Source organism: Molothrus aeneus, chromosome 14, assembly GCF_037042795.1.
Source record: "Molothrus aeneus isolate 106 chromosome 14, BPBGC_Maene_1.0, whole genome shotgun sequence".
NCBI classification, from domain to species: domain Eukaryota; kingdom Metazoa; phylum Chordata; class Aves; order Passeriformes; family Icteridae; genus Molothrus; species Molothrus aeneus.
This window is the reverse complement of record NC_089659.1, coordinates 10,729,216-10,757,101: the sequence shown is the minus strand read 5'-3', so window position 1 is coordinate 10,757,101 and position 27,886 is coordinate 10,729,216. Positions and strand designations below refer to the sequence as shown.

At 38.5% G+C, this 27,886-nt stretch overlaps 1 protein-coding gene across 1 annotated transcript; it reads right to left on the bottom strand.

Annotated features, from left to right (window-relative positions):
* Window positions 1–1,015: 1,015 nt before the first annotated feature.
* CUL4B (cullin 4B) lies at window positions 1,016–26,208 on the bottom strand. The gene is made up of 20 exons (XM_066559251.1): window positions 25,103–26,208; window positions 22,344–22,459; window positions 17,766–17,869; window positions 16,786–16,855; window positions 16,229–16,302; window positions 15,072–15,234; window positions 14,882–14,971; window positions 14,527–14,609; window positions 13,427–13,494; window positions 12,232–12,350; window positions 11,225–11,417; window positions 10,050–10,154; window positions 9,641–9,751; window positions 8,819–8,904; window positions 8,172–8,279; window positions 7,810–7,923; window positions 6,781–6,886; window positions 6,534–6,706; window positions 5,845–5,997; window positions 1,016–4,727 (listed from the first exon to the last, which is right to left on the bottom strand). Exons 1-20 carry the CDS (start codon window positions 25,632–25,634, stop codon window positions 4,632–4,634), a joined length of 2,664 nt encoding a protein of 887 aa, XP_066415348.1. The 5' UTR covers window positions 25,635–26,208; the 3' UTR covers window positions 1,016–4,631.
* Between the last annotated feature and the right edge of the window lie 1,678 nt (window positions 26,209–27,886).

Sequence of the window (27,886 nt, the reverse complement as noted above, 5' to 3'; positions counted from 1 at the left end):
CCACTCCAGTAAGTTTTGAGGTGTTAATTGTTTAAATTCCACAGTATGTCTACAGGCCCTGGCCTCTTTAAGGGGAAAAAAAAAAAGGCAAATCCAAAACTACCATCATAAATTTGATTTGTCATCAGTTTTTCTCAATCAGGAGAAAGTACAGTGGCATATATTGCACTTCACACAGGAAAAGGAATGAAAGAATTTACTGCTCTGTTTTTTTTGTTTTTCTCAGAGTAGACAGATAACCTGTCAGTCTCCAAGCAATAATCTGTTCCTGTAGGACTTTTTTTTTTTTTTTGGTGAAGAATGTAGGAAATATTCTCCTTAAGGAGAAAGTGTTGGTGGAAAAACCCTCCCGTGCATTTAGATACCTCCAGGCTGTAAGACAGGAAGGAAGCAGCTGAGCAAGATTGGTGGCAGATGCTTCCCAGACGCATCTAAACCCACCTGCCTCAGGCCTTTGTGTGGTTCCAGCAGCGCAGGGAACTGCCAGCCTTCCCAGAACAGCTCACAGGATCAGCTCCTGCTCTGCTGCAGTTATCCCAGTTTCCAGGATTAAAATAGAAAATCCAAAACACTCCATCTCCTCCCTCCACCAAGTCCTCAGTGCTCCTAAGCTGGGAAGGGCCAGGCTGGACACAGCCCTTCTGCTCAGATTTAACCCAGCTGCTCAGGGCAAAGGAGAAAAATCAAGAAATGGCCAATTGGCCATTCTTAATATGAGAAGCAAATTCTGTATTTTGGAGAATGAGGGAACGCTCTGTCCTTCACGCTTCAATAATCATTCCAGAGTCATTAAAATAATGATAAAGTGGGAGACAAGGAATAGTCACAGCATATTCACTTGCCTCCTTCAGGAGCAACAAGGCACCACCTCTGGTGTTTTTGTGTAATTCTGCCACTTGTACACTTTCTAATTCCAATTCAGGGTCTATGAGGATGCTTATTTCCTTCCCCTCCAAGAACCATAGAAGACTTAGCAAAAAACCCAAAATAATAAAAATTCAGGAATGGAAGCCACTTAGAAAACTCAAGGGATTTTAATGACTGAATGAATAAAGAACTACTTATTATATTTAAGTAGCAAACAAGTATTTTGCTATCAAAGCACAAGCTAAAGAATTTAAAGAAGCCATAAACATTAGTAAGCCCAACATACAGAACTTGGAGTAAGAAGGCATTTTACACACAAGAGTTTATCAACACAAAACTGTTTAATATTTATTAAATGACACAAAATACCTAGATAACAGACTCACTCTCTGAAAGGACATGTATTTACATTATTTACCAACTTAAGAAAGACTCTCTGTACCCATATCAGACTTATGAAACATAAAAAAGGTTTTGCTGCTTTTTGCATCGAAGGATGCAACGGTGATACATGCCCTGTTTGCAAGTCTGCATAAACTATAAGTTTTTGATGCTGTGAAAAAGCACATTTTCATATTCTGGTAGCTGAGGGAAGAGGCTTCTGAAAAGTAACAGGGTTAGTTTTTCCCCCCCACTCCAGACACACTCTCAAGACTGTTATACAAAAAGTATATTACATTTTTGAATGCTGCTGTACTCTTACAATTTTAGTGTAACGTTTCAAAGAAAATGTTCTTCCTACTATATGAGAGCACTAAAAAAAGAGTGGTATTTGAACATTTTTTAGATGCACTTTTTTTTTTTTGTTTTAAAAGAAAGCATTAGGGCAAGTGATATGTCTAGGAAAAAATGAAAGGCTGACAAAAAAAAAAAAAAGCTGAGACCAAAATATGAAGAACAGCTAAAGCAACTTAATTTGCTAGGGTTTGTTTTTTTTTTTTTTTTTTATTAACTATTTACTTTGGCACCTTTGTGTAAACTATAGAACAAAACAACGTTTACAACACATTTGCAATTACAGCATTTAAACAAAATGGTCACTTTTGAAACCAGCCAAGACAAAAAAATAGTCCATTTATGGGTATAAAGATTAAAAAACCTAAAATATATATTTCTAAGAATAAACTGCAATTTCTTATGAACAAGGTGCTATAAACTGCATGCAAGAGTCAAGATTAAAAATGTGTGGCCAAAAGACAAGCTGTGTTCTAGCCAGATGAGTTGTGGTCCAAGCCCATTTCAGTTTTTTCTTACAGAGATATATATGGCTCAAGAAGCAGGCACATGATCCCAGCAAGAATTTGCGGAGTTGTACGACGACAAATCTTGGCTGCAGCTTTGTCATGAACCAGGAATGAGCCAGACCTTAGCAGAAGAGATGAACAAGTTCTTGGGGAAAACCCATGAAGCTACAAGGAGAAGCCTTCTCCCCTCCCCTCGCTCACCCCTCTCCTGGTCTGGCCAGGGTTCTCAAAGTCCATTCTTTGGGTTGCTTTAACTGGATTGAGCTTAGGGTCTGCCTCAGATTGTGAATTCTGATGAGATTTCAGGACATTTTCTGTATAATATTTTCTGCATTAGACAGGATAAAAATGAAATAAACCTACAGTCCTTTGCAGTTTGTTTGAGTGAATGTGACACTTGTGTAATGAGGGAGGGTTTTGCCACAATGGGTGTTCACACGTGTAGTGGTGTTAGATTTATATGCTACAACAGACTGAATGGAACCAGCTCAATGCATCAGCTCCTGTCTCCCAAAGAGTTAAGTCTTATGCTTCTTCTCCATTTCTCTTTAAAAGGAATCTTTTATTGGCTGAAGATACAAAACACATACAAGAAAAGGAACATTGAATGCAAAACACAGAAGTTTTTTTATGGTGGGAGGCATTCTTTCCTCCCCAGTGGATCTCAATTTGAGCTAGTACTTGAAGATTTGCAGGAGGAGTCTCCAAGGTTCTTCCCACATAACTCTACTGTCAGTATTTGTCTCACAGAGGCAGGGGTGGCCCTGGATGTCTACCAGTGGTTATGCTGCAATAGTGTCAAGGGGCAAGGCAGATTTTCTGCAGATCACACAGAGCTGTATGATGGTTAGTTGAGGGTGACTGCAAATAATTTAGTAGGGAAAAAAGCACCCACATTTGTTTAATCTGTCAGCTGAGGACTGCATACAAAAGAGCCTGAGAGAAAACATGGCTGGAGAATATATGGAATTAAACAGCAGATAAAAAAAAGCACTAAGGATGGGATGTGTCAGATAGAAAACACACACACACTCTCACATGCACACCCCTGAATGTGGGATCACAGTGATAGAAGTTAGAGTCAGAGAGAGCTAAGTTACACTGCCACTAAACAAAAGTAACATCTTGCTTTCAAGAGATATCTGGTATTCCCCAGGACTATCAGTGCCTGAAAGAGGATGAGGTTTTTCATTGTGCTCTGCAACACAGCTGATCATAGGTACAAAGCCTGGCTGGGTAAGGAAGAACTGGTACGTGGAGGAGTTCCTTTTCTGCTGACATCTTTTTTTTTCCATATATTCCTGGTACATGCTGCTATAAGCAATAAAAAATGTATTTTGTTGAAACAAAGCTCTACATTCAAGTGACTTACTCTCCCATGTCTTATAAAGATGCAAAGAATGCTCTCTGGTCATCTAAGAAAATATATTTTAGATGCCTTGTAGCAATACTTAACTTACTATATGAGAGGTAGGCTTCTGGGTTCTAGGAGGCCTGCTAGGCTCTAGGGCTGAGTTCTTAAAGCTTTAAGTTAAAGCAATCCAAAGCAGGGCAGTCTTAGAAGAGCTGCCCTGTCTAAACCTTGAGGTTAGTTCAAGTTTAGAATGTTGCAAAGCAAAACAAGTATTAAAATCCACTTGCAGTTTTTGTTCTTACAGCTTTACCACAGTAACAGTGTGGCTTTTCATCTGTTAATAGATTATCTTTATTCTAGAGTATTGCTGCCAAGAGGTGAAGGCCTCCTCTACCCATGACTAGTAAAAACTGTCACTTCTTCCATTATGGCTGTTTTATGCTTAAAATTCCCAAAGGTGAACACCAAGTCTCATAGGCAAGCCATATAAATCTAATCTGAACTTGTTTTGTTGTAGCAGTTATTTAAGAATGGTGTTTGTATATACAGTATATATGCCCACACTGCAAACTTTATACATCCTTTTATAATGGCACCATTTTGTCTTAATTGCAACCAAGAATATTTGCCATTAGATCAGCAATAAGCATAGCTTGGCTTATTCCCCATTTTCCCCCATCAAGAGAAACAAATCCAAGTGTGGGCATCAACCAAACCAATGGTATGTATAACTGAAATGCATTCTGTACAGTAAATTAAAAGTTTGCATGCAGTTTAAGCATTTTAAAGGCTATTTTCTTATATTAATGAACCTTCTGTTTCCATTTAAAGATGTGAAAGATATCTGTCATATATCAAGGGACTCCTCTTCAGACCCAGAGACAAATGGAATCAGAAAGACCAGGTACTTTCTTTCAGCTTTCTGCACATCTTACTAAATAACATGCAAAGAGTTCAACAGCATTCTTCTTAAAATGTAAATATTACTCTTTAAATGGGCATGTTAACCACTGAAAGAAGTCCACTCTACTATACTTTTCCATTACACTGCTTTCATTCAATCATCGGTAGTATAAAAAGTCAATTAATGGAATCAAGAGGCTACTTTATCCACTGGCAACTGTGTAGGACACCAAGTGTGCAGTAAAACAAAGGCCAACATATGTTTATGCAATATAGTTGTACTGATTCGGGTTTTCTTTATCTCTTTCCATGTAGTCCCTGTCAATCAAGGATTCTATTCTCTTCTTAAGGTCAGCAGGCTGTAAAACAAAGCACATGTCAGCATTATTACTTTGCAGTCAATGCTTCTTGGTTCTTTTCTTTCCACTTGAGCCAAATATCTATATTGTTTGATATGGCTGAGCAAACAGAAATCCCACTTAAAATCCTTTAAAGTATCAGAGCTTCTAAAGTCTGCAATGTATAACTGATAGAAGAGAAAGTTACAAAGTTAGCTATCACCTGCAGCTAAACAGATTTTTACAGGAAGGGAAGATACTTGCTGCTGTTTGAACTGAACTCTAAATAAGTGCAGTTTGTGCATCATGTACCAAAGTGTTTCTATTTTGGACTTTTAGCCAGTAAAAGTACAAGTTTCATTTCCTCTTGAAGCAAATGAGTTGTGCAATAGTTTGTGTGCCCTGTGATTTTGTTGGGGGAGGAACTTTATAAAAATGCCTCATGATAACAAGTGAGGAAAATTATTTAAATGATCTGCTATAATCTTACACAGCCCAACTGCAATTTATGTAATACTTACAGACCTGCAGGCACTCAACATGGTAATACAATGGAATTAAATAGCAGGATCTTTTGTTTTACAATTCCACTGATAGAAAGCACCATATATTTGAATTCCAACAATGCATCACTGTCTGTTTGAAATCCCATTTCCATTTGTACACAATAAGCCAGTCATTTTATATCTCAACTGTGGGCTTCTTCAGCTTTGAGACATTCACCAATTTCACTTTTATTCCTATACATGTGAGTATATATATTAACCAGTATAATCCATCCAGAAAAACCACTGTACTTCAAAAGCATCAACCAAGTTAAGATTGCAACACAGAATTGGTTTTGAGATCTGAAGCATTTTCTCCTTTGCCCAAGAGTACCTTGCCAGAACACTGCAAACAGTGGAACAGCCTACAAGGAGAGCCAGCTGCTCCCTTACTGCTAACAAACTTCAGGGCTGAAATCCTTTGGAAATAGATTTTAGTAACAACTGGCACTTTAAAACCTCCTGAAAGTGACTATTTGCCCTTTCTAATACTAAAAAGATGCATATTTTAGAAGGACTGTTCAACTGAGGCCAGGCCAGGGAAGATAAAAAGAACTGATAGAGTTTTAGAAGTATTAAAATCAGCACAGCACCTTGACTGGGAATTTCAGCTGGTTGTAGACCTCTGACACGAGCAGGTTGTGACTCAGCGTCTTGCGCATCTTCATGATCCGCACAATGGCGGCGTCAATCTGGTACTGCCGGTCCTGGAACACCCTCTCTGTAGTGCTTGCCTGTTCCTCCACCTGAAGGACCCATTCAGAACAGCTTTAATGACAACACCAGCACTGTCAAAACAATTCTTTCAGTCTCCAAGACAATTCTCAGTGTAAGACAGCGAAATGCCTGCTGTCAAATATCTGACATAAAACCTATACAAATACGAAGACTGATTGTCTATTGAAAAACACACTTGTACCAAGATTTAAACTTTTGCTCAGATTTTACATTGGACAGCTGTCAGAGAAACAAGTCCACAGTGAATTTTCCATGTTCACAAATGGTCAGTAAAGCTCCATGGAATGATAAAGGATGAAAAAAGCATTTCAGAATTGGAACTTCTCTTAACCTTACTTAGAGACATCCAGCATCACTGGTGTCTTAGTACAGAGGCACACATTTAAATCACTGTTAGGTATGTGCTGTCATCCAAATTACACGTGTAACTCTGACAGAGATATCAGTATGTACATGACAACCAGGAGGAAAAAAGCTTGTAAAAGGGCAGGCAACAAATTCTTAACCCAAGGATCTAAACCCCAGAGATTAAAAAAAAATATACCGTTTCTTTCATCTGAATTTGGTTGATTTTTATCCTGAAGAGCTTATGTCTGAAATCATCATTACATGTGAATTTATCACCATCTTCCACATCTTTGCCTTTGGGGCTTTTAGTCAGTACTCTGGCTTTGCCACAAGCCAGAGATTGAAGTGTCCTTCTCAGCTCTCCATCCTCTAAAGCAGAAACAAGTTGTTTAGGTTTTTTTAGTAAGAACACTTGGAAGTACTTGGCTGTTTTTGATACCAACCTATCCCAGTGGCTTGCTTTATCTCCTCTAAACTGAACTCCTCTCCTTCATTAAACATGAGCAGCACCAGTGTCTGGAACAGGGAGACCTGAAGTTCTTTTTTGCCCTGTCACAAGGGAAATAAACAGACATCACTAGGCTGTTTTTTCTGGGGGGTGGAGGGAAAGGAATGAGGGGAACATGAGAAACAAGTCACTCTTGCATGTCAGTTATTTCACTAACAGGGTGTTATTTTATTCACTTGAGAATATGGAAGAATAGAAGGTACTGGTCACTTGTATTTACTGTGAAATGCAGCACAAGCTTGAGGCCACAAGGCTGGACTATTCTATCAGTGACATAACTCACGCAAGACATGCATCAGATGACTTAAAGCACTGAGTGCTTAAAATTACAATTTGGAAGGCCTTTAAGTCAAAATCTAACACAAACATTAGTTTAAGGAACACAGTGTAAAGAACCATAGAATCTTTGAAACAACCAAGTTTGATAATACTTGTTTTACCATTAACTTTTTCTGAAAATTGTTGTGGTAAGCATTGCTATTTCATGAGAATCTTGTGTCCATGAAGAAATGCTGAAGGGGAATAACTGGAAACCCTTTAAAAACAGTTGTGTTCTTGTACAATCCAGAATTTTTTTGTATTTCAGTACTGAAAAGCTTACTGTGAAGATGTTTAATGCTATCAGATGAAGTAAGGCCATTGAAGAAGCATGGCCCCCTTTTTTTTTCTCCCTACTATAAAAATGAGGGCAGTTTTTAATTTGGAGCTAAAGCCAGTGGATATTTTCCCCAACAGTTTTTTCTTTCCCCACCAATACAGAAATTGAGTGAATTTTCTTAGACATTAACACATCTGTTTCAGAAACTACCAATATCTGGAAAAGATAGCAGGAGGTTAAAAGTAATTGCAGAAACAGTGTTAAGTTTTCCATCACAGCACAAAAAAGCTTCCCCATACATCCCTAAGGTACAACCCAGACTTGCAATCAACAACACAACAGGACCAATAGAAACAATAGACTCACCTCTTTAAATTCTGCTTTTAGCACACAGTGTCCTAGTGTTGACTGCCACTGAAGTTTCCTACCACTGTGTTTTCCTAAATAAAAGGTCTTGAAAATCTCCTGCAGTTTTACCATCTAAAGAAAGAAAAATCCCAAAACACTGAAACACAATTTCTACTTTAAAAGCATCCTTCCCTCCTCCACAATCAATTAAGCCTTAAATCAAGGCTTGGAATGATAAAGGGAATTGCAAGAAAACAAATTTCATTTTAAAAAGATAGTTCTGCATTTCCTTCTCTATGCATATTGAAAACCAAGTGTCAGTGGACCCCAAGATGCATTTCTGACAGGCCAATAGTTGTATAACCCATGAAGTTCATTACCTCTGGGGGCAGGTGGACCTCCATAGGCACATAGGTTGGCCAGTAACCCATAGTCAGAATATTCACTGTTAGTTCAATGTTGCCAGGGACATTCTGATTTTGCATATACTGCAAAGAGAAACAAAATAAATTGAAATAGAGCTATGTTAATTATACATATTTCAGGTAGAACTGAAAAGTTAGAACAGGGATTGCAAGAGCAGAGAAGACAAGTGACCACACGAAGTGTTTGCTGTATAAACTGCAAGTTACATACAAGAAAATGCAGGTAAGAACAAGCACTTTTCTGAAGTTCAAAAGACACTTCCACAGAGGAAGAAAACAGCAATTGTAGTGTTTTAGCAGACTGAGGTGAAGATCTAATTAAGTGTGAATAGAGGAAAGAATGTTAAAAATTGTTTGTAATCAAAACATTACAAAATCACCAGAACTAAATGTGCAAAAACTTCCAAACCAGGCACCAGAATACAGTGGTGTTAAAATGTTTTGTAAGTTTACAATTCTCTTATTGTTGTGGGTTGTTTGTTTGTTTGAAGAAGCTTGTCTCCTTGTGGAGAAGCTTCCTTCCTTGTAAAGGAAAAACCTTTAATAAATTCAGTAATATTTTCAAAAGCACAGACAAGACAGACAGGGCTTTCCCTCAGTACCTGTTTGAATTGTATCATTATGTCTTTTGAAAGCTCCATATCTTTAAACATTCCTTCAAGTTTGCTGGTGAAAGCAGCTCCACATTCTATAAAAGAGAAAATATAAATATAAGAAATTAATCTGTTTATTTTCAACACCTCAGAGTACTTATTCTCAGTGCCAGAATGTACTTCTAAGCAAGATGACCTTTTCCACCAGATTTTCTTACATAAAGACCTGGATTCTAATTAAGGAACAGAATAAGGTTACAAAGAAGAAAAAGGAAGATGTTTTGATGTGGTAGCTATTTTGCAACCCAGTTGTTTTACCACATGGACCTGACTGTTCATCCTTTTACTATGGTGGCCACTGGTCACACAGATGAAATTCTAATCCCTATCAGCTGCCTTTCAAACTGTGTCCTGATGGCAGAATTAGATCAAGCTCTAAAAATCTCACCCTTACCACCCAAAGGCTCCATCCAATGAAACAATGAAGACCAGACTAGAGAAGAACTAGCTGGCAGTGAATAACAACTGGAAGTCATCTTTTCTCTGAGCACATCACTGATTTAATCAGCAGGGAACCTCAACTCTATCCCACAGGCTAAGATACACTGTGCACTTTTAAGTTCCTGGGTTTTGGCTTTTCCTGTTATGATTACAAAACTAAAACCAAATGAATCTCCTCAAAACCCACCAGTCATTCAGGACCTGCACGGTGGCTTTTGCCCTCGTGGAAAGGGGAAATATCAACAGTGCTTCTGTGAAAGCTTGTTAAAAATACTACTTTTAAAAAAGAGCTGATGGATAGAAATGATAGATAGATAGATAGATATTTACCATGTTTGAGTTTTGAAAGCATAGATTTTTCAGCATCTACTGATGCACTCTTCCCAACTAATAGTCTCTTTGCTAGATCTTTTTTATAAAAGGCCTCAAAGACATCTTTTCCTGTAAGAGATGAGATTTGAAAGTGAACACAAAGCACTGCTGGTTTTAAACAAACATTACCTACAACAGATCCGATTCAAAGCTCAGAAAAACAAAAAGGGCCTTCATATGAAGATCTCCACAGGTTTTGTTATTTGCAATTTGACAGGCAAAGTAGTTAAACAGCACTACACCAACAAAACACATCCACAGAGAACAAACACCTGAAAATGTAACCAGATTGTAAAAATAATTTCAAAGTACCTTTATGTTACTGGATAAACAACTGTATCCCCACCAAAAAAAGTCCAATACTTACCATATATGAATCTAAATATGATCATAATTTTATCCAGCATTTTTTCAAGTTCTTCATCAGTAGCTTCTTTGTTGCCTGCACGAAGCTTTGAATCTACATATTTAGCTAAAAGAGTGTTGAAGAATAGAGTTTAGCACATGCTTAATATCACAGTGAAACAAAACCTCTAAATCTAATATTATGAAATCTTGAAAATGGAAAGGATCCTGAAATCACTGTCTATCAGCCTCATAATAGCTACCTTGATATTTTTTCATAGAGGTTATAAAGTTATACAAACATTACAGCCTAGTATCTTTTTTCAGATAAGCAATGACTGCATCTTAACTAAAAAACATTTTGCCTATGGAAAAAAATCTTGGTTTATGTTGTGATCTCAAAGTAGAGTCACTGCTGTTGCAGATTGACATAGCTGTAATAGAAACAAAAAAATCAGATAAAAATATGTAAATCAGTTATTTAAATGTGTTGACTATACTGCTGAATTTCTCTAGCATATCATTATTTTGTTTTAATTTCCAGTTTCAATCAAACTAGATTGTTTGTTTTAATTTCAAATGGGCTGGTAAGCACATTACAGTTAGGGAATTAATATAAAAAAGGAGGGCAGAAATCATCAGTCCACAAGCCTAACAGCACAACCAATTGCAAAGCAGGTTTTTATTTATTTATTTATTATTCATTGTGTGGGGAAATGATTCCAATGCAGAGTATCAGGAATGGAATGCACAAATCTGTAAGTAACATTCTTTGCAAACCAGAGACTCTGTCCACACACCATGAGAGGTTCAGTGCATCCTCAGCTCTCTTCCCTTCATGTATTAAAGCCCTGACAGCCCTGTGCACACATGCTGGTGGCACAGTTATGTAAGCTTCTGAAAAATTCTAATTATTAGCAGTATTCTCATGTCTGGACACCAGCCAATTGCTGGAATGCCCAAATTCTGATATTCTGCCCTTTTTTTTATAGCCTAGCCAGTTAAGTGATGACCAGCTTGCTTTTAATGTTTGATGCTACCCTCCCAAACAATTCCCTTGCATCAGGTGGCACAGCAGATCCCCAGGCTGATGTGCACTGTGCATGTATTAACACAAAATTCCAGCATATCCCATCTGTAAGTGCACCAGCAACTCAGCACCCAAATTCTCACAGGAAAGAAATTGAAGAAAAATACCTATGAGTTCAGCTGGCTTATTTGGTCTTTTGTTAATGAATGTTTCAAAGGCTTCTTTCATGGCATTTACAAACTTCTCATTCTTGAGAAAGCAAACATCAATAATATGGTCAACTTTGTCTTTAAAATCAAGAAGTTCTTGGACCATGGTTTTGTCTTTTTCAGGATTAATTACTATGGTGCTACCAAATGCCTGCAAAATAAAACATATCTTTCAATTAGCCTGAATAATTAATTTAAATGACAAGAGTTCTAAAATCTTAAGTTACCTTTGTAATGTGTTGTTTCTGGTACTCATATTATTCCAGTAACAACAAAAGTATTACTTTATTATGTATTACTGTATTATGAAGTATTTACAATATAATCATCCCTAGGCCTTGCATATTGATTCAAAACCAACTGATGAAAAAGTGAATGGATTCAGAACTTCTGTCTAAAGAAATTAAGTTTTGCATGACAAAATTAACACATCGTTTTTAATCATCTATATCCTCAGGTTTTACATAGGTAATGCTCCCACTAAACTGAGTTTTATTTTATAGTACTCTTCCTTCACAACAACCAAATTTTCTGTGGCATTTTCACTGAGAAATAAAATGAATCATCCTAACTGATATTCAAGTGCTTTTTGTACCTCATCTGGTTGGTAACTTAAACAACCACTCATTCTCACAGGAAATTTTATTAGGAAGAACAAACATTCTGCCATTACCCAAATAACTACTGAAGAAATATGGCTGTCCCACAAACTAACTAAAAGCAAGATTATAAAATTCAAATGTATTTGGAGTTCAATAATTCAACTGAATATTCACTGTTTTCTTCAACAGAGCTAGAACAGTTATTGTACCTTTCCTGGGATGTTTCAAAAGCTGTCTATTAAATACATAAGCAAATATCTTCAATTTTTAGAAAAATGCAATAGTTTAGAGATGACTCAGGTATGTGTGTATAAACCCCAGTGATAGAGCAGTGGTATCTGTTCCAGAGCTCTAGAACAGTACCTTTATGTATTCAATCCAGTGCTGCAAGAGAACCTGTACTCCACCTCTCACACGACTGAATAACTGATAGAGAAGAGACAGGTCCTGAATTCGGTTTTCATCAAGAAGGTGATTTAGACCTGCAAATGGGAGAATTTCAATAGAAATTAAAACCAGAGTAACCCAAAGAAAGCACAGCTTATTACCACAGTGAGGCCTCTTCAAAACTAGTTTTTTTAATCAAACCATTAGTAGTGGTGGTTTTTGGGTTTTTATTTTATTTTAAAGTACCTAATTTAACAGTGAAACATGAAATATCTGGCTGAAACCTTAAGAATCTTATTACTGCACATGATTTTATTGCACTTAGGATACATGTACTTTATACAACAACCTTATCACTACATCTTTGCTTACTGCTTTACTATTCCCTAAAGACTTGAAAAGTTTACACTGTACTGATCAGCAGGAAAAATTCCTTGGCAAGACAGCTCTGAGTTTCAACTCCAGCTGTAAAATAAATCTTACAGATGCCTGAAGGCAATCAGCTTCAAAAAATATCTTCACCATTCAGTTTTTCACTTTCTGGAGACAGTCTGATGCTCTAGAGCAAGGTTCAAACGGGTAAACATTGATACTCCACTCAATGAAGAGTTTGTTACACATTTGCAGGAAGATGCTCACATACCTGCTTCATTCAGAATCTGGCTACTAAGGACCTGATTGTTTATTATTCAACTCTTGCTGCATCTGTTTCTATTTCCAGAGTATCTCTGAGATCACCAGAGGGTCACTTGACTCCACAGAGACTATTGTAGAACTGAGGCAATCTATTCCACAGCTCAAATTATACTACATTTTTAAAATAAGCTGCTTTTTGTCAGCAGCAAGTACTCAGTATCTCCCTTTTCTGTTACAGCCATAATTCAAAGTGTACTCCTTTCTTTACCTCCAAGACTTCAAAATGCCACTCAATACATTGAGCTTGAGTCTCCTGTTCTAATTTTCCTTTTGCTTTGCTGTGTTATCAGAAGACAGCACAGTGTCCCCTTATCTGCAACCAGAATGGCCAGTGCTATTTTGGGCACTGAGGAGCAAAGGGAGTTAAGGAATGGTGCAGCTTGTCCTCCCCCAGCAACCATGGCTTTCTTTCAGCACAGGAGCTGAAAGCCCCAAAGCAGTAATTGGAAACATTTCCATAAAGAAGAAAGATTACCTTTCTGAAGAATGGCTGTTAAATGTTCACCTAGAAGTTGCTTTTCTACAGTAGCAATTAGTGGCTTCCTACAGAAGAAATGTTTAGAATTACTTTTCTTTTTTCCATTACTGACAGTTTAAAATCCTTCTTTTGAGATTATGTTAATTACATTATCATTGGGAGTGCTCTAATTATCTGTGGCCAAAGACCTAAAATGATTATACACATTTATCCTTTTTCTCCCCAGTAAACAATATTTTCTTCTGTTTGTTGACTAATGATTTTAATTCACACAATAAGCCTGCTGTACATGACCTGCAGGCAGCTGGACAACGATTCCATCAGTTAAGAAGTTGGGGAGAATTCATCCAATAATGTGCCCAATCCTGTGTTGTGGGAGGACATTCATGTCTTGGGAGACAAACCAAGGACAGATCTCAAGTCAAGAGGTATTAAAACAAAACAGGGAATTGGCCACTAATACTGGTGTGGAAGAAGAAAGCCACTGAACAAGCTAAATGCTTTTAACAGCTGAAAGAGGAAGGAAATCAAAATGTATGACAGCAGCAATAAAACACCTCTCTCTCAGAAAGGTTTTGATATCAGTGACCTACATTTTCTCTCAGACACAACAGCTGTAGCTTTATGTTAGAAGGCCTCCACCTGACTGTGTTGGAGGAAATCCTGCTTCTAAGTACAAAAGATTGGAGAATGACATTATTTAAAAATTTCCCAGACTCAACATGCAAATTTTTGCAAATATTCAGAGGCTTTAGCTTAAGAATATTCTATGCCAAGTCTTATCTTTTTCAGGTAGGACAACAGTTGACTAATTACATTTGACCAGGAAAGAGACATCTGGGCTGGGAGAGGCAGCCTATTCTTCTTCATGCAAATACTTAACAACATTTATGCCAAAATAACAGTGACTTAGAAGAAGAAAATGCTATTAGCTGTGTGAGCCAAGACAGTGCTTCATTGTAAACATGGAACCGTGGGAAGTGAAAAGCATTTGATGGTCAGTCAATAACAGAAATAAATTGCAGATACTTAAATGGCCCTCAGCAGAAGAGGAGCCAAACAGCTCATACCACCAGGCAAAGAGAAACTGCACTTACTGTGTGCTCTGATCTAAGTAAGTGATTATTCTGTCTGCTTCTTCTTCCAAGCGCTTGTTGACATGGTGAAGATATTCTGGAACCTGAAAATGCCAGAGTAGTTTTGCATATTAAAGAAAACAAACAACAAGAAGGGAAAAAGAGACAGTACTGGTCTGACAGAAGTAGCAGCTCCAGTTTTAGTCAAAAATCATTGGCACTGTGACTGAAGGCAACTGCACGTGCATTTCCTTTTTCAGAATACTATAAAACAAAGGTCTCATTACTGCCTTGTACACTGAGGCAGCAGAGTATTTCTACTCCCTGACAGTGCTTTGGCAATAGGCACAACAAACACTGCAAACATCCCAAATACCTCTCGCTCCTGCATAAGCCTCTGTCCCTCTGCTGCATACAGGCGATTGGTCTCTTCCAAGAATCTGTGTTCGAAAGAGTCCTGATAAATCTGGGGAAACAACATGACACAAACCCAGGGTAAAGCTTACTGAGCACCAAGTAAGAATTTGAGCTATTTACTGGTTTAAAGGTGAAACAGGTGTACTCACCTGCAAGTCAGAAAGCATGCTCAGAAGGCTTCGCAGTAAACTCCTGTCGATAGCCTCACCATTTCTTTCCCTCTCAATCAGCAGCAGAATGCCATCAATGGTTTTGTTCTGAACTTTCTGATCACTGATTATATGAGTTCTGAACAATTCTAGTCCCATATCCCTACAAAGAAAGCAAAGACTGTTCAATAAATGGTTTAAGAATAAATCCCAGATATCTCTTATTAAAACGTGATCTAAATCTAATAAAGAGGCCAATACCAGCATTCTTCCAATTCCTCATTCCTCTGCCTCCAAATCACTCAAGATGAACAAATATATGAACACTAGAATAAACCATGACACTGCACCACCATGAAGCTACACATTTTAAGCACCAATGCAAAATAGCCATGTAACTTTTGCAACATCCTTATTTTTCAGTTGGTTGACAGGATGTTGGAACACCAACCTTCATGAGAAAAGAAAAATATCATCCTGGGTTCCAATTCCATGGTTATGGTGCTGGACAATATCCCTTTTTTGTCCATCACTTACTCATCTCTAATTCTTAGGCACAGCTTAGAAGAACTCAGTGATGTGACAGACAAGGATCTCTGCAATGACCATCCCAGTTAAAACTTTCCATGAATTTGAAACTATGGGTACGGTCACGCTTAGGAAAAGTCAGGCCCTCCATCAACCTCTTCCAAAGTAATTCAGGCACCAAAGAACAGTAAGGCATATACTAATTATTAAAAATAAGAGGACCAGAAGTTGAGGTCCAAAAAAGCATATCTTGCTTCTATTTTAAATAACTCTTTCCAACTTGAAATACTGTGCCTGCTAAGGCAGTTACTGGGCACCCCAAACCCTTGCACTTCAGTTGTGGACCAGATCCCTTCCTTTAACTGCACAAACTGGAGGCTGATATCTACTTCACTGAAATTTGGGATCACAGCTATTCCAGAACAATCCTATAATTTATGGCAAGTAAATTAAAAACCTTCTTTTGCAACAAGCACTCATGCATTCACCATGTAATTTAAAGGTCACTATGAGGCTTATATTTAAAAAAATCCATCTGAAAATCAGCAAGATATAAGCAATAGTTGAAACACATCCCCAAATAATTTTATTTCTGCCCCCCCAAATAATTTAATTCTTTGTGCCCTTACCAAATAGATGGCAGCATTGAATTCTGAAGGACATAAGTTCGATCCAAGAACAGAAAGATACTTCTAATCATAATCTGTCACAAGAAGGAATAAAACAGCCACAATCATTTTACTCTTGAAACTGAAGAGCAACACCAATTATGCTCAACAACAACTAGAAATCCCACCAGTTGGTTTCAGGCAGTGCTTTCTTGGATGCTGTTGATTTATTTAACATCTTCTGCCAATCCCTGCAAGGTGATCAATGTGACACTTTGCATATTTCTGTATTACAGAGCAGCTCCTTTAAAAATAGGTATAAAGGAGAAAGGTTTGCATAAAACTGACAATGAGAAATTAGGGTGTCTTTGTGTCCAAGATCAGACCCATATGCCAGGAAACACACTACAGGCAAGTTATTTTCAAGGCTTGATTTCTAACAAACTAGATACAGCTGTATATCACAAAGAAACCTTACATAAATTTAAGACATTTCAGAAGTTTGAAAAAAAAAAAAATCAAAGTTAAGCAAAACAGGCTGACAAAGCAACTGGCTTTCCTTAAAAAGATAAACTTACCATTTGTCTGCAGTGATCTTGCCAACATTTGTCTATTTTCTTTAGAAAAAGGACACTATCCAATGAATCCGTGAAGAAATCATTAAGAAAATCAAGATTAATAGATGGTGTAAACAATGAAATGAACCAACTTTATTATTTTTTAAAGACACTTAGCAGGGAGCACAACAAACTCACCTACTCTCAGAAAGAACTACCAGGTAATTCCTGGCAACACATTTATTTTTATTTTTTAATGAGAGTCTTTGTGTTAATAATGAGAAATCAAAATTATCTGAACAAATTAAAAAAAATATCTAAATAATTTTGAATATTTTGTTTAATCCCCATCCCTGGGGAATGGAACAAACATACATATCCCCATACCTCAAAACCCAATAGTACCCAATACATGTAAGGGCTTACCACTACAATGTAATTTCAGCTCATGTTAAGAGTTAACATTAAGAAATAAATTCTGTCCTTCAAATTCATCTTTTATTCAGCTAACTGAATAGTTCTGGTACTAATTAATATCCACTTAACAGGACGTCAACCTGATGCAACTCCAAATTTCTGAAAATAAAACATCCTGATCCTCAAAACCTGACATGCTGCCAGATCACCATTATTTTCCCAAAAAACCCAACAGTTATTTGTTGGAAGACTTTTAATTTTATCTAACCTTGGCAAGTTCAATATGAAAAAGGCAGACATGATAGAGCCAATAAAGGCTTTTTAAGCCTTGCTGCAAATCTAACACAGATTTCTGTAAGATGTCAAAGCATTTCAAAAATACCAGTGAAGTTTTGTCAGAAATTTCTCAGTGGTTACAAGCATAAAGGAACAAGTAGTGTTCTCCTAGGTCCCACAAAGAAATAAAAGCAAAACCAATTACACAAAGCCTAGGAATTCAGATTATCATGGCCTAATGTCAAAGAAATCACTACATACTTGCAGGTAAAACAATTTTGGCTTGTCAACAGCTAAGAAAAGGATATTCTCTGAATTGGTGAATTTGTGCTTTAATGTGGTCTTCGCAGATCTGCCTCAATTGTTTGTACAAATTTGCAGAGATCTTGTAGGAGCAGAGATTTTCAACAGCCTGAAGTAAAGAGAAAGAGAAACAAACAAATCTTGCTATATTCTCACATGTGGTTTTACAAGAAAGGAGGACATCCCTTCCCAGAAAAGAATTCTGCTTCTCCCAGCTTTTAACCCAGTTAACTGCTGCATACAAACACCAGAGACAGACATGGCACTGCAATGTAACAGGAGATAAAGGCAGGCTGTGCCCTGAACAGCTCACAGACCATCAATTTAGCTGCAGTGTCAGTCTCTCCCATGGAACTGCAGGACTGGCATCTCTAAAATCAAGGATGGTACTTTAATATCTTCCAGTAGCTGGGTTTCATACCTCAAAGCAGTGACTTAAGGTATAATTTTATTAACTGCTGTGCTCTGCAAGTCACACTGATATTAGTGGAAAAGCACTGCCAGATTAATTTCCTTTTGCAGTCCTTTCCTTGATTAAGCTTCCCTCATCCCCAAAAGTACATATGTATACATATGTTATCTATCTTATCTATCCTTCCACCAACTCCCTGCCTGAATAAGTTTAATTATAATCCTGAATATTAGTAGCATGACTACATTTAAAGAGACAATCCCAGATTTCTAGATCTCATCAAGTATTAGAAGAATTACCACTGTGCTCACAGTAAGAAATGAAAAGAAGTTTAATGGGGCCATGTCTTGGAGACTGATCAAGAAAACAATCATTCTTAAGTCCATTAGTGTATCTCAAGACTTCTAAAATTCAAACCCATTGTCCAGAAATCAAAAGCAACTAAACAACTTTAACTCTTTGCAGGCTGGTGAAACACACAGTAAGAGATTATTCTGTAAAACACCTGTAGAAGCTAGAGGAAAAGCATACTTGATTTTCAATTAATGCTTTGTGCTATTATTTACTTATTGGAAAAGATTTCAGTTGCTAGTACAACCAACTCCTTGGGAAAAAAAGGACTGGAAGGTAAAGTTTGCTCCCCAGCACCTGCAGGCAACCATGGAGGGACAGCACAGCTCAGACATAGAGCAGCTCTATGTCATTACCCCAGAATATTTCCCAACAGTCCAAATGGAAGCACAGTGAGCAGACACCACTGAAAGCACAGCAACAATCCAAACAGCTAAACAAGAGTTCTTGGGTTCATCCCAGAATACCAACAGGAATCACTCTGAGTGCAAGTGCACTACATCTAATACTGGCTCTAGCATACAGAGGAGTTAAAAAAACCCCAACCAAACACAAACCGAACCTTCATGAAAACCAAAACCCCACAACAAAACCATCCCACACAATAACCACAAAACTCCCCAAACCTGCATGAGCTTAGTATCAGGAGTAAACAGGTATAGCAAGAGAGTGAAAGTGCCAATTAACCAAAACAGGTCTGAATGAAGAAATAAGGAAAGCCAGAATTAACATCCAAGTATACACATCTTAATGTTTGGAAACAGCAACAGGTTTGACTCAGCCTCAACACTTAAGAAACACCAAACATAGAATAAAGTGATAGGAAAATGTGTTCTATAGCTCACTGGTCAGAGGAGATTATGAGCACTGCTCAACTCTATCCTCCTATTGGACAAGCAAGATCAGGCAGCAAACCAGGATATAACCTGATACTTAATTCAGTACACCAAGGGGATGGAAAACACTGAGCTTGAAGAGCCTGATTAGAAATTCAGCAAGTGCCATCTTCCTAGGCTTCTTCATTTCTTCCACTTTGGAGAAACCAACTGAGAGCTGGGAAGGATGTTTTGGATGGAACGTGCCTGTTACCTGCAGAACCAGCACTACTCTGCCTTCAACCCACCAGCTCAGGACACCAGCAGCCTCTGTCCTGGACTTCTGGTCAGCTCACCCCAACACTGTTACAACTGCTGCTATCAAACAAGTACTGCTGCTCTAAATCCTTAAAAGAATTAGCTTCTGCACTGTAGATGGACAAATGCATACAATTAACTCTGAGGGAGATAAGCATGTATTAACATACACCTACTTTTATGGAGTGTTCACATAAAGCTCAGCTTTTACATTTGTCTACCAGAAATTCCAAAGTGTTAAACATGGCTGCTAGGATTGGGTATTTGAACAAAGTACAAAACTTCTGCATCTTTGTTGATGACATATACAGAAATGCTTTAATTTTTAAGAGATTAACCCCCTACTGCAATATTATGCTTTGCTTAATTACTAGTGCTAGACAATACTGATTGTATCTAAAATGTATCAACATCAACACATGTGAAAACTTTAGGGCCACTAGTTCACAAAATTATTCTGTTCTGAATTAGTGGAAAAAATGCTTCTGTTAAGGGAATCTCACCTAATGATGGTGAGAAAATCTGAAGAGCCCTACTTCCTTTGTGTAACATATGCAGTAAGATGTGGTTTTCTGGTTTTCTTTGGGTTTTTTTTGGTTGTTTTTTTTCCCCTTTTAACTGCAGCATCCACACCTGGGTGTCTGTGGTACGGAAAAAGAACTGAACACAACTCTGATGAGAGAAAATCAGAACTTTCTTGAAGTACTTGAATCTGATTGATTAAAAAAAAATAGCTATGTATCAGGTACCAAAGATAATATAAGGAAAATTATTCTATGAAAGAAGCATTCAAGAAAAAAGCATTCATGATAGAAGCATTCTGTAGTACTTCAGCTACTCCAAGATGGGAATAATTTTGTTTGCTGAGGGAGAACAAAGCAAGTAAGAAGCTTGGGTCCTGCAAAGAAATAAAGCTTCAAAATGTTTGCCCAGTGGGATTTTTCTAGTAGAGACAAGAGTTAAACCAAAAGCAAGAAGTTTAACTCCATTAAAAAAATAATTATCCTCTTCTGAGGTGCGCAGCAGAACTTTTGCAGACTCTTTTCTAATTCCCCTCTATGTTGGATAATGGTGTCTGCCAAGGCATATTTGGGATCAGATCCTTTTACCAAGCAGCTGTTCAGAAATGACATTAGTTTAGTTAGCATCTAAAAACACTAGTGATTCCTATTACTATTTTTAAATCAAGACATTTATTTTTAGATTTATATTTAAAAAAATCATACTTCATTGCACTCTATTTCACTGAGAAGTATCTAAGTAATAACAATGTTGAAACACTGAGATTTAAAACAAAAAAAGCTTATTTTTTGTTTTCTGGTCACAAGCAATATTAAATTAAGCTTGTGGTAAGATTGAGCAAAAATTTAAGCAACACTGTTAAACAGAAGCAAGTATTTCAATAGAACTCTGTATTTTTTAACAATTTTGGATAGCCTTCAAGCTCTTAATTAACAGTTATTTGCACCATTAGTCTAGAGTAAGAAATTTACACTACCACCCAGTACGATTGGTTGTAATTTGCTATCACTTGCACCAAGTTTTGCAAAAATAACAATACTATCTATTATTCTGACAAACTGTTAAAAACAGTTTTTTTAGTTAATTAATTGAACATTTCAAAAGACTATAGTAATCTTAAGAATGCTGTGGACTGAGGAAAAGCAATTAATTCTTCCTTAAATCTGTCCCCAAGCCTTGTACAAACAGGATTTTTGCCTCATATACAAAATGCAGCTTTTGTTGAAAAGGGGAGGGCAGGGGAAGAAGAGACACTAAAAAGAAGTGGTGAGAAGGCTATATACACACACAGAGGAACAAATTAAACAACTAACCAGGTAATAAAGGCTTTAGAAGCAGAGGAAAAAGTTCAAGTGCTTCTTAATGCCCAGCTAAAGCAGCACCACTGCTATGCTGCTAAAACTGCAAGTGACGTTAGTAGGGAAAAGGTAAGCAGGGGAAATCTCCCCACACACTCAGCTGAAAAAGCAGAAGTGGAGCTTATAAAAAACATTAGGAAATGCAGTTCAATCTGATCACTTCCTAAAGTATTTAAGAAAACACAATCAGAGTTGTTGCTGGCAATAAAGTTGGATTCTCAATTGTTAGAATAGAATGAATGCTAGAATGACTGAAAATTACAATCAAACCAAAATAATACAATTCATGAAGGAAAAATGGTGTTCTATTTACCTACTAGAAGCCAATAGAAAGTTTCAGGTTTTGAGTGATTTGTGATACTTGATTGTGAACAGATACTTTCTTCAGAAAAGAAATTGTATTTTATTGTAAATCACCTTATTCTTAAACACCAATATTTGAGGATTTAATCTTTAGCAGATTAACCCCTTAATCTTTAGCAGATAAACACCATAACCCCCTAAAAAGAAAAGGGAATATAGCTCCTTGCCTTTGTTAATTCTCATCAACTGCTGCAAGGGAAACTATACCTTGGGTTTTGTTGAGACAAGTAAAAAAAACAAAACAGGAGTTTGATGCTAGGTCTTGTGAAATTCTAACTCACGACTGAAAAATGAAGAAACTATTTGGTGACAAGTTTTTCAATGACAAAAGCAGCTACCAAGCAAAATGCCATATTCTTACCACCATATCAAGTGTTTTAAGCAAAAACATCTGAGAACAAAACAGAAAAGCCCTAACCCATTACTTTTATTTAATGCACTTACCTGATAGAGCTCTTCTAAATTGTACTTAATTGAAGTACTGTTCTGGATAGCTTCTACAGCTTCTTTCAGTTTTTGCCAGGTTTCATCTGTGTAGTTTTCAGGCAATTTGGGTTTATCTTTAAAATAAATGATATAATGTTTGAGAATGTATTTAAATAAAGCAGAACTTTTAACAGAAATTAAAAGGATGTAGCTTTGAGGGGAAAGAGGTATGGGCTGATGGTCCAGCTTTTAATTTATACTTACATGGAAAGAAAGCATTTGTGTAAAAGCAGTATCTTATTCACATTTGAAAGAGTAACATATTGAAGAAATTCAGCATTGCTCTTGATATACACACCACAGCACTTGTAGCCCAAACAGTATCTGTGGTTTACAAAAATCACAATCCTGGGCCTGAGCAGCTCAAGAAGGGCTAAAAGCAGCAAGAATGATCTATACCTTCCTTAAACTCTCATTACTAGGACAGCAGAGCCAAAAGAAAGGAACATCAAAGGCAAAAATGATGCATTAAAAGATACACAGTTGTGTGTATCTCAGTTTTTTATTTACTGCCCATTAATTCTACTCCGTATTAACAGTTGGAAAGAACTCCTCAAGAAACACTCATGGAAACACTGTAATTATTGTACAGGCTTTATGGTCCCAAGGAAAACCTTCCAATTTTAAAGGAATCCATTTATGTCTCTCTTGGGTTTGGCCAGTGGATATTTTTTAGAGCTAAGCCTCTTTTAATGTTCAAACAGCTCCAGATCTGACCCTCTCAGTTATTTTTTGTCTCTTTTCTCAAGATGTCCCTGCTCTGCAGCACCTTCAGCAAGACCACAGCATTTACAACATGCTAAGATATTCCCCAAGTCACATCCTCAGAATATAAGAACTATTCAAAAATGTTATATTATTGTAACTACCTAAAGTGACCATTTTTCTTCTAATAAGGACATTCCTAAATGGAGAAGACAGAAGAAGAAAATCTGAGGAGGAAGATGACACATGCACATTCATGCTACCAACAGGTGAAACTGGCCCAGAGTTTATACTCTATTAAAATTGACTTTTACACACCTAAAAGTAAAAAACAAATTTTAAAGCTTTATGATTTCCTTAGAAATAACTAACAGAGAGAAGTAATTATTTTGTTCTTCCAAGCATTTCCCTACAATTTTGGCAATATCCCAACATTAGCTGCCTGATCTGGATCTGACTATGGACCTGCCTATTTTCACTAGCAGCTCCTGACTATGCTGCTCAGCAGGCAACACCAAGGTTATGGATTTTAGGAAGCTATTTAACTTGTAAAGGATATTATTGCTATCACACTAAGATAAAGACAAAAATCTTAAGATCATTATTCAGTTTAGTATCGGTGAGTAAATAAAAAGCAAGGCTGTCAGAATACCAAGACATCCCTTTTAAGCAAGGTTCAAATACCAATTCATAAGCAGTGATGATCACAGCACCATGCAATCCATGACATTTAACAGGTATTTTAAAGGTGAGAAGTTAACTTCCCTTAAAGATAACAGTGCACAAGCAACTGAAGAGCAGCCTATAATGCATCATAGGTTTCTATTTTAAAATAATCAGTCAAATTATATGATGATGCTTTGATGGGCAGAGAACATTTTTGAGAATTGGAACCTTAAAGCAAAGAGTTACACTGTGATCATGAATTCCTGCAAAACATTACAGTGGGTCCTAATCCTTACCTAATGCAATATGTCTACAGAACATTTCTGTCAATCGTGTATTTAAAAATTAATTTTAATTTCGGTAATAGCTTTTACCCCTCCACAAACCAAAACACATGAGGAGAAAGAAGCAACCCAAGAAAGCAAGGTAGTAGACTATTGTGGAAGACAGCAAGCAGGAAATAAAAAAAGCCCATGACAGCCTCATCGTTATAGAAAAAAAATGGCAGCATTTGAGCTAAGCTTTCTGCCTACCTATTTGTATTTTTATTTACTAGAAAATGAAGCAGCATCACATCAGAAAAGTTTAATTTCTCTACCTTGGTCTCTAGTAACACTACTCAAAAATCTCGGACACTTGTTTGGAGAGAATTTATAAAATAATGTAAATTTATAAAGTAAGAGTAAGCTAAGACAGAGAAAAGATACTACAATTAAAAATTACAGCGAGGACATTATAAGGAAAAAACTCTGCAAAAATTTGAACTACCTACTTTAAAGGCAAGTGGGGAAACCAGAAAGGAAATCCACCATAATAGCCCGATAATCACCTTAGTTTCAACATTTAAAACTAAGCACAGGCAGATTATCCTATAAACAGACAACAGGGATAGAGACAAGGCATGCCGATTCAAGGCCAATTAAAAAAAATCCACATTCTATGCAAAGACTTATCATAAATTGGACTAAAATATACACTAAGTTCTGAATCAGGATTACTAGAAAAGGGGTATCAAATGTTAAAAGTTTAAACAAAGGCGATTTACACACTTAGGCAGTAAAACCTTACACCTAACATGCAAATTAAGACCTTCTCAAGAGACAGAGTGAAGGGAGTCTGGAAAATAATTCCGAGCAGCAAAGTGTAGCCCAGGATGTGTACATGACCAGACAAGCACACATCAGAAATCATGATTCCCCTTTACATAAGTATAGAAATGTTCACCACAGAAAAGCAATTCCTACAAAACCTGGGGCTATTTGAAAGGAACCGGTTTCCAGGCTGAAAACAAAACACAAAGTCGAGTGTCAGATCCCCACAGGTTGTGACAAATTATGGCCTGTTACCTTTAAAGTTCTTGATCACTAATTTCTTGGCAGAGCCAGGTTTACTGTTGGCGAAACTGGAAACAGTAGAGGAGGCAGCTTTGGTCAGGCCATTTGCATGGTGCCCCACAGCCACTGACGAAATTAAAAGGCTTTTATTTTTAAGCTGTTGCTGGTGCTGCTGCTGAGAAGAGGCAGCAGGAGAGGAGGAGGAAGAAGACTCTTCAGCCATCTTCACATCGAGTCCAATAAAATCCACGGAGTCCTCAAAGCGCAGCTTCTTCTGGAGGTGATGGTTGGAGGAAGCAACCCCTGAGGAGGAGCACGAGGAAGTGGTGATGACAGAGGAAGATGATGAGGAGGTGTTTTTGGAAGGAGAAGAGGTGCAGGAGGAAATGGAATCAAATTCTTCTTTTTCGGAATTACTGTTGCTGCTGTTATTTAACTTTCTCTTCTTGCAGGAGGAGCTGCTGCTAGTGTTACCATCAGTGGCAGGTCTGACCTCCTGGGCTGCAGCTGGGGGGTTGGGGGAAGAGAAACCTGTGGGAAACATGAACACACAGAAGTGAACAGGCTGAGGGGCATCAAATCCTTGTGGTGTGACAAAGAGAGGGGGAGAGTTTTAGAGTCAGTCTCTGTTTGCTGTCTCTGGGGGAGGGCTTTCAACTCCTCCTTCTCATCAGCGGAGTCCTTCCGTATTCCTTCTCCTTCGCGTTCTTCTTTATCGGAGCAATCACTTTATCTCCTCTTCCCCTTTTCTTTATTACTTTGGTTCTTCTCGTAGTTTGTCGTTGCCTTTCTGCTTTTACTCCTTTCCCAGCGGAGCGTTTCCCTTCCTGCCTCTCGCCGCCCACCAGTTCCTTTCAATTCTCCTCTCCAGCCGCAGAATTCCCCACGGAAAGCCGCCCGCTGCCCCGGCTTCTCCTTGCGCTCCCCTCCTGCTCCCGCCGCCTCGTCTCCGCCGAGCAGCAGCGGGGAGGGCTGAGCGCGGCTCTCTCTCGCCTCGGCTCCAGCCCCTCGCCCCACACGGCTCCCGCTCCGCTCCGCGGCCGCTCCGCTCGGGCCCCGCTCCCCCCTCTCCGCCTGTGCCCGCGCTCCCTGAGGGGGGACGGCCCGGCCGGGTTGTTATTGTCACTGCACGGCAGAGGGAGCGCAAAAATGGCGGCACATCCGCCCGCCGTGCATGACGGGGCGCGGCGCACGGAAGCGCTGCCGGGAAGCGCTGGGACCGCCCCGGGATCCTCCCCGGGACCCGCCCCCGGCCCGCCGGCGCCCTCGGCCCCACCGGAACTGATCGTGGCTCCGTGCCCCCCGCGCCGGCGTGCGGCCGCCCCCTGGGGCGGGAGTTCCGTACCGGGGAGTTGGGTCCCGCCCTGTCTCACCGGGCCCGTCCCGTCCCCGCCTCAGGCTCGCCGCAGGCTCCGGCCGCGCTCCGTGCGGTGCACGGCGGCGTTCGCAGCAGCTCGTTACCCCGGAGCCTGCGGCTTAGGCCGAGGCCTGTTAGCTTGGTTTGGAAATGATTTTTCTTACACTCATTTATCAACAGTAATTTAGCGTCAGCTTTTTGATATGATTTTAATACATACAGGCTTGCACAGGGCTACAGTCTATGGTTTGCTTTTGTTTTGTTTATTTATTTGTAACTTTTAAAAACAAGAACAGAAATCGTAGGCCTTTAGAGTCTCTTTTTGGATGTTGGTGGATCTGTTACCAAAGGGACTGTAAACTCCCCAGGAACGTTGTTAGGATTCAAACACTGTTGACAAACGGCTGTGGAAAAAGTACCAAACCAAGTGATGAGGTTTTGTTGCAGGAGATTCAGCCGAGAGCATACACCTCGTACAGCAGACAGCAGGGCAAGTCTAGTGGCACTTTTATGTTGGATAGGGAAAGATGGGCTAACTTGTCTTGATGGAAACTGGTACATAGAGATAGGAATGTCATGTTACTGAGGCTCTTCTGGAGTATGTTTTATGACTGAGTCCCTGTCAGACAACTCCTGAGGCCAGGAAGGTCATGCTTGTGATGTGCAGAAAAGTACATTTGAAAAAAACCCAGCAAAACAAAGCTTCAGTCTGGTTTTGACTGGCCATAGAACAGCCTATGGTTCCCAAGGCTACTGAATTACAATCCAAGTCAGATGTAGCAGAAAGAAATAGGTTTGCTAAGTAAATAAAACTTAGGTGAGTATGCCTAAAGTTTTCCTGTGTTCCTCAGTAACTGTCTTGTTCACTTATGCAAAATTAGATAAGTGGTCTAGAGATGTAGGAGATGGCAAATTTTTACACATTCTTGGTTCATTGAAAGGATTGGATTTATAAAAAAGACATGAGTAAGAGTCCCTTTTCCTGAAGTTGCTGTCTGTGCAATCATTCAGGGGCAGGACAGTCAATGACTTTATCCCATCAGTTAGAATATTCAGCTTTTGGATATGAGAGAGCAGGTGGAGGCAAGGTAACATTCTGGAGATCCAGGAAGGAGCCAGATGTGATGGATTTCCCCCCTTTTCGACCAAAATTTATGGGGGGTGGAATTCTAAGTCCTTTCTATTTAGCATGTGATCCTGAGGGGTGGTTTCTGTCAGAGCGGTTGCTGGATGTTCCCCTTGCTTTGTCACTCTTGTCCAGGTACCATGCTTTTAAAATTGTGGTACTTAAAATGACCCTGCAACCAGAGCAAATGTCTCCAGCCTTTTGGTGTTGAGGCTGAACAGTAACAGTGCTTTAAGGTAGCAGAAGTGTAGAGGTAAGACCTTCCTCTTGACAAAGGCAATTTTTGAAAATTTGGGCCTAATCTTGCTGTTTT

Excerpts from the sequence above, each read along its gene's own strand:
- CUL4B (XM_066559251.1), bottom strand. The coding sequence starts at position 25,634 with ATGTTTCCCACAGGTTTCTCTTCCCCCAACCCCCCAGCTGCAGCCCAG. Across the intron at positions 12,351-13,426 it reads AACAGCCATTCTTCAGAAAG|GTCTAAATCACCTTCTTGAT; the intron begins GTAATCTTTCTT and ends TCCCATTTGCAG. Across the intron at positions 9,752-10,049 it reads CATATTTAGATTCATATATG|GAAAAGATGTCTTTGAGGCC; the intron begins GTAAGTATTGGA and ends CATCTCTTACAG.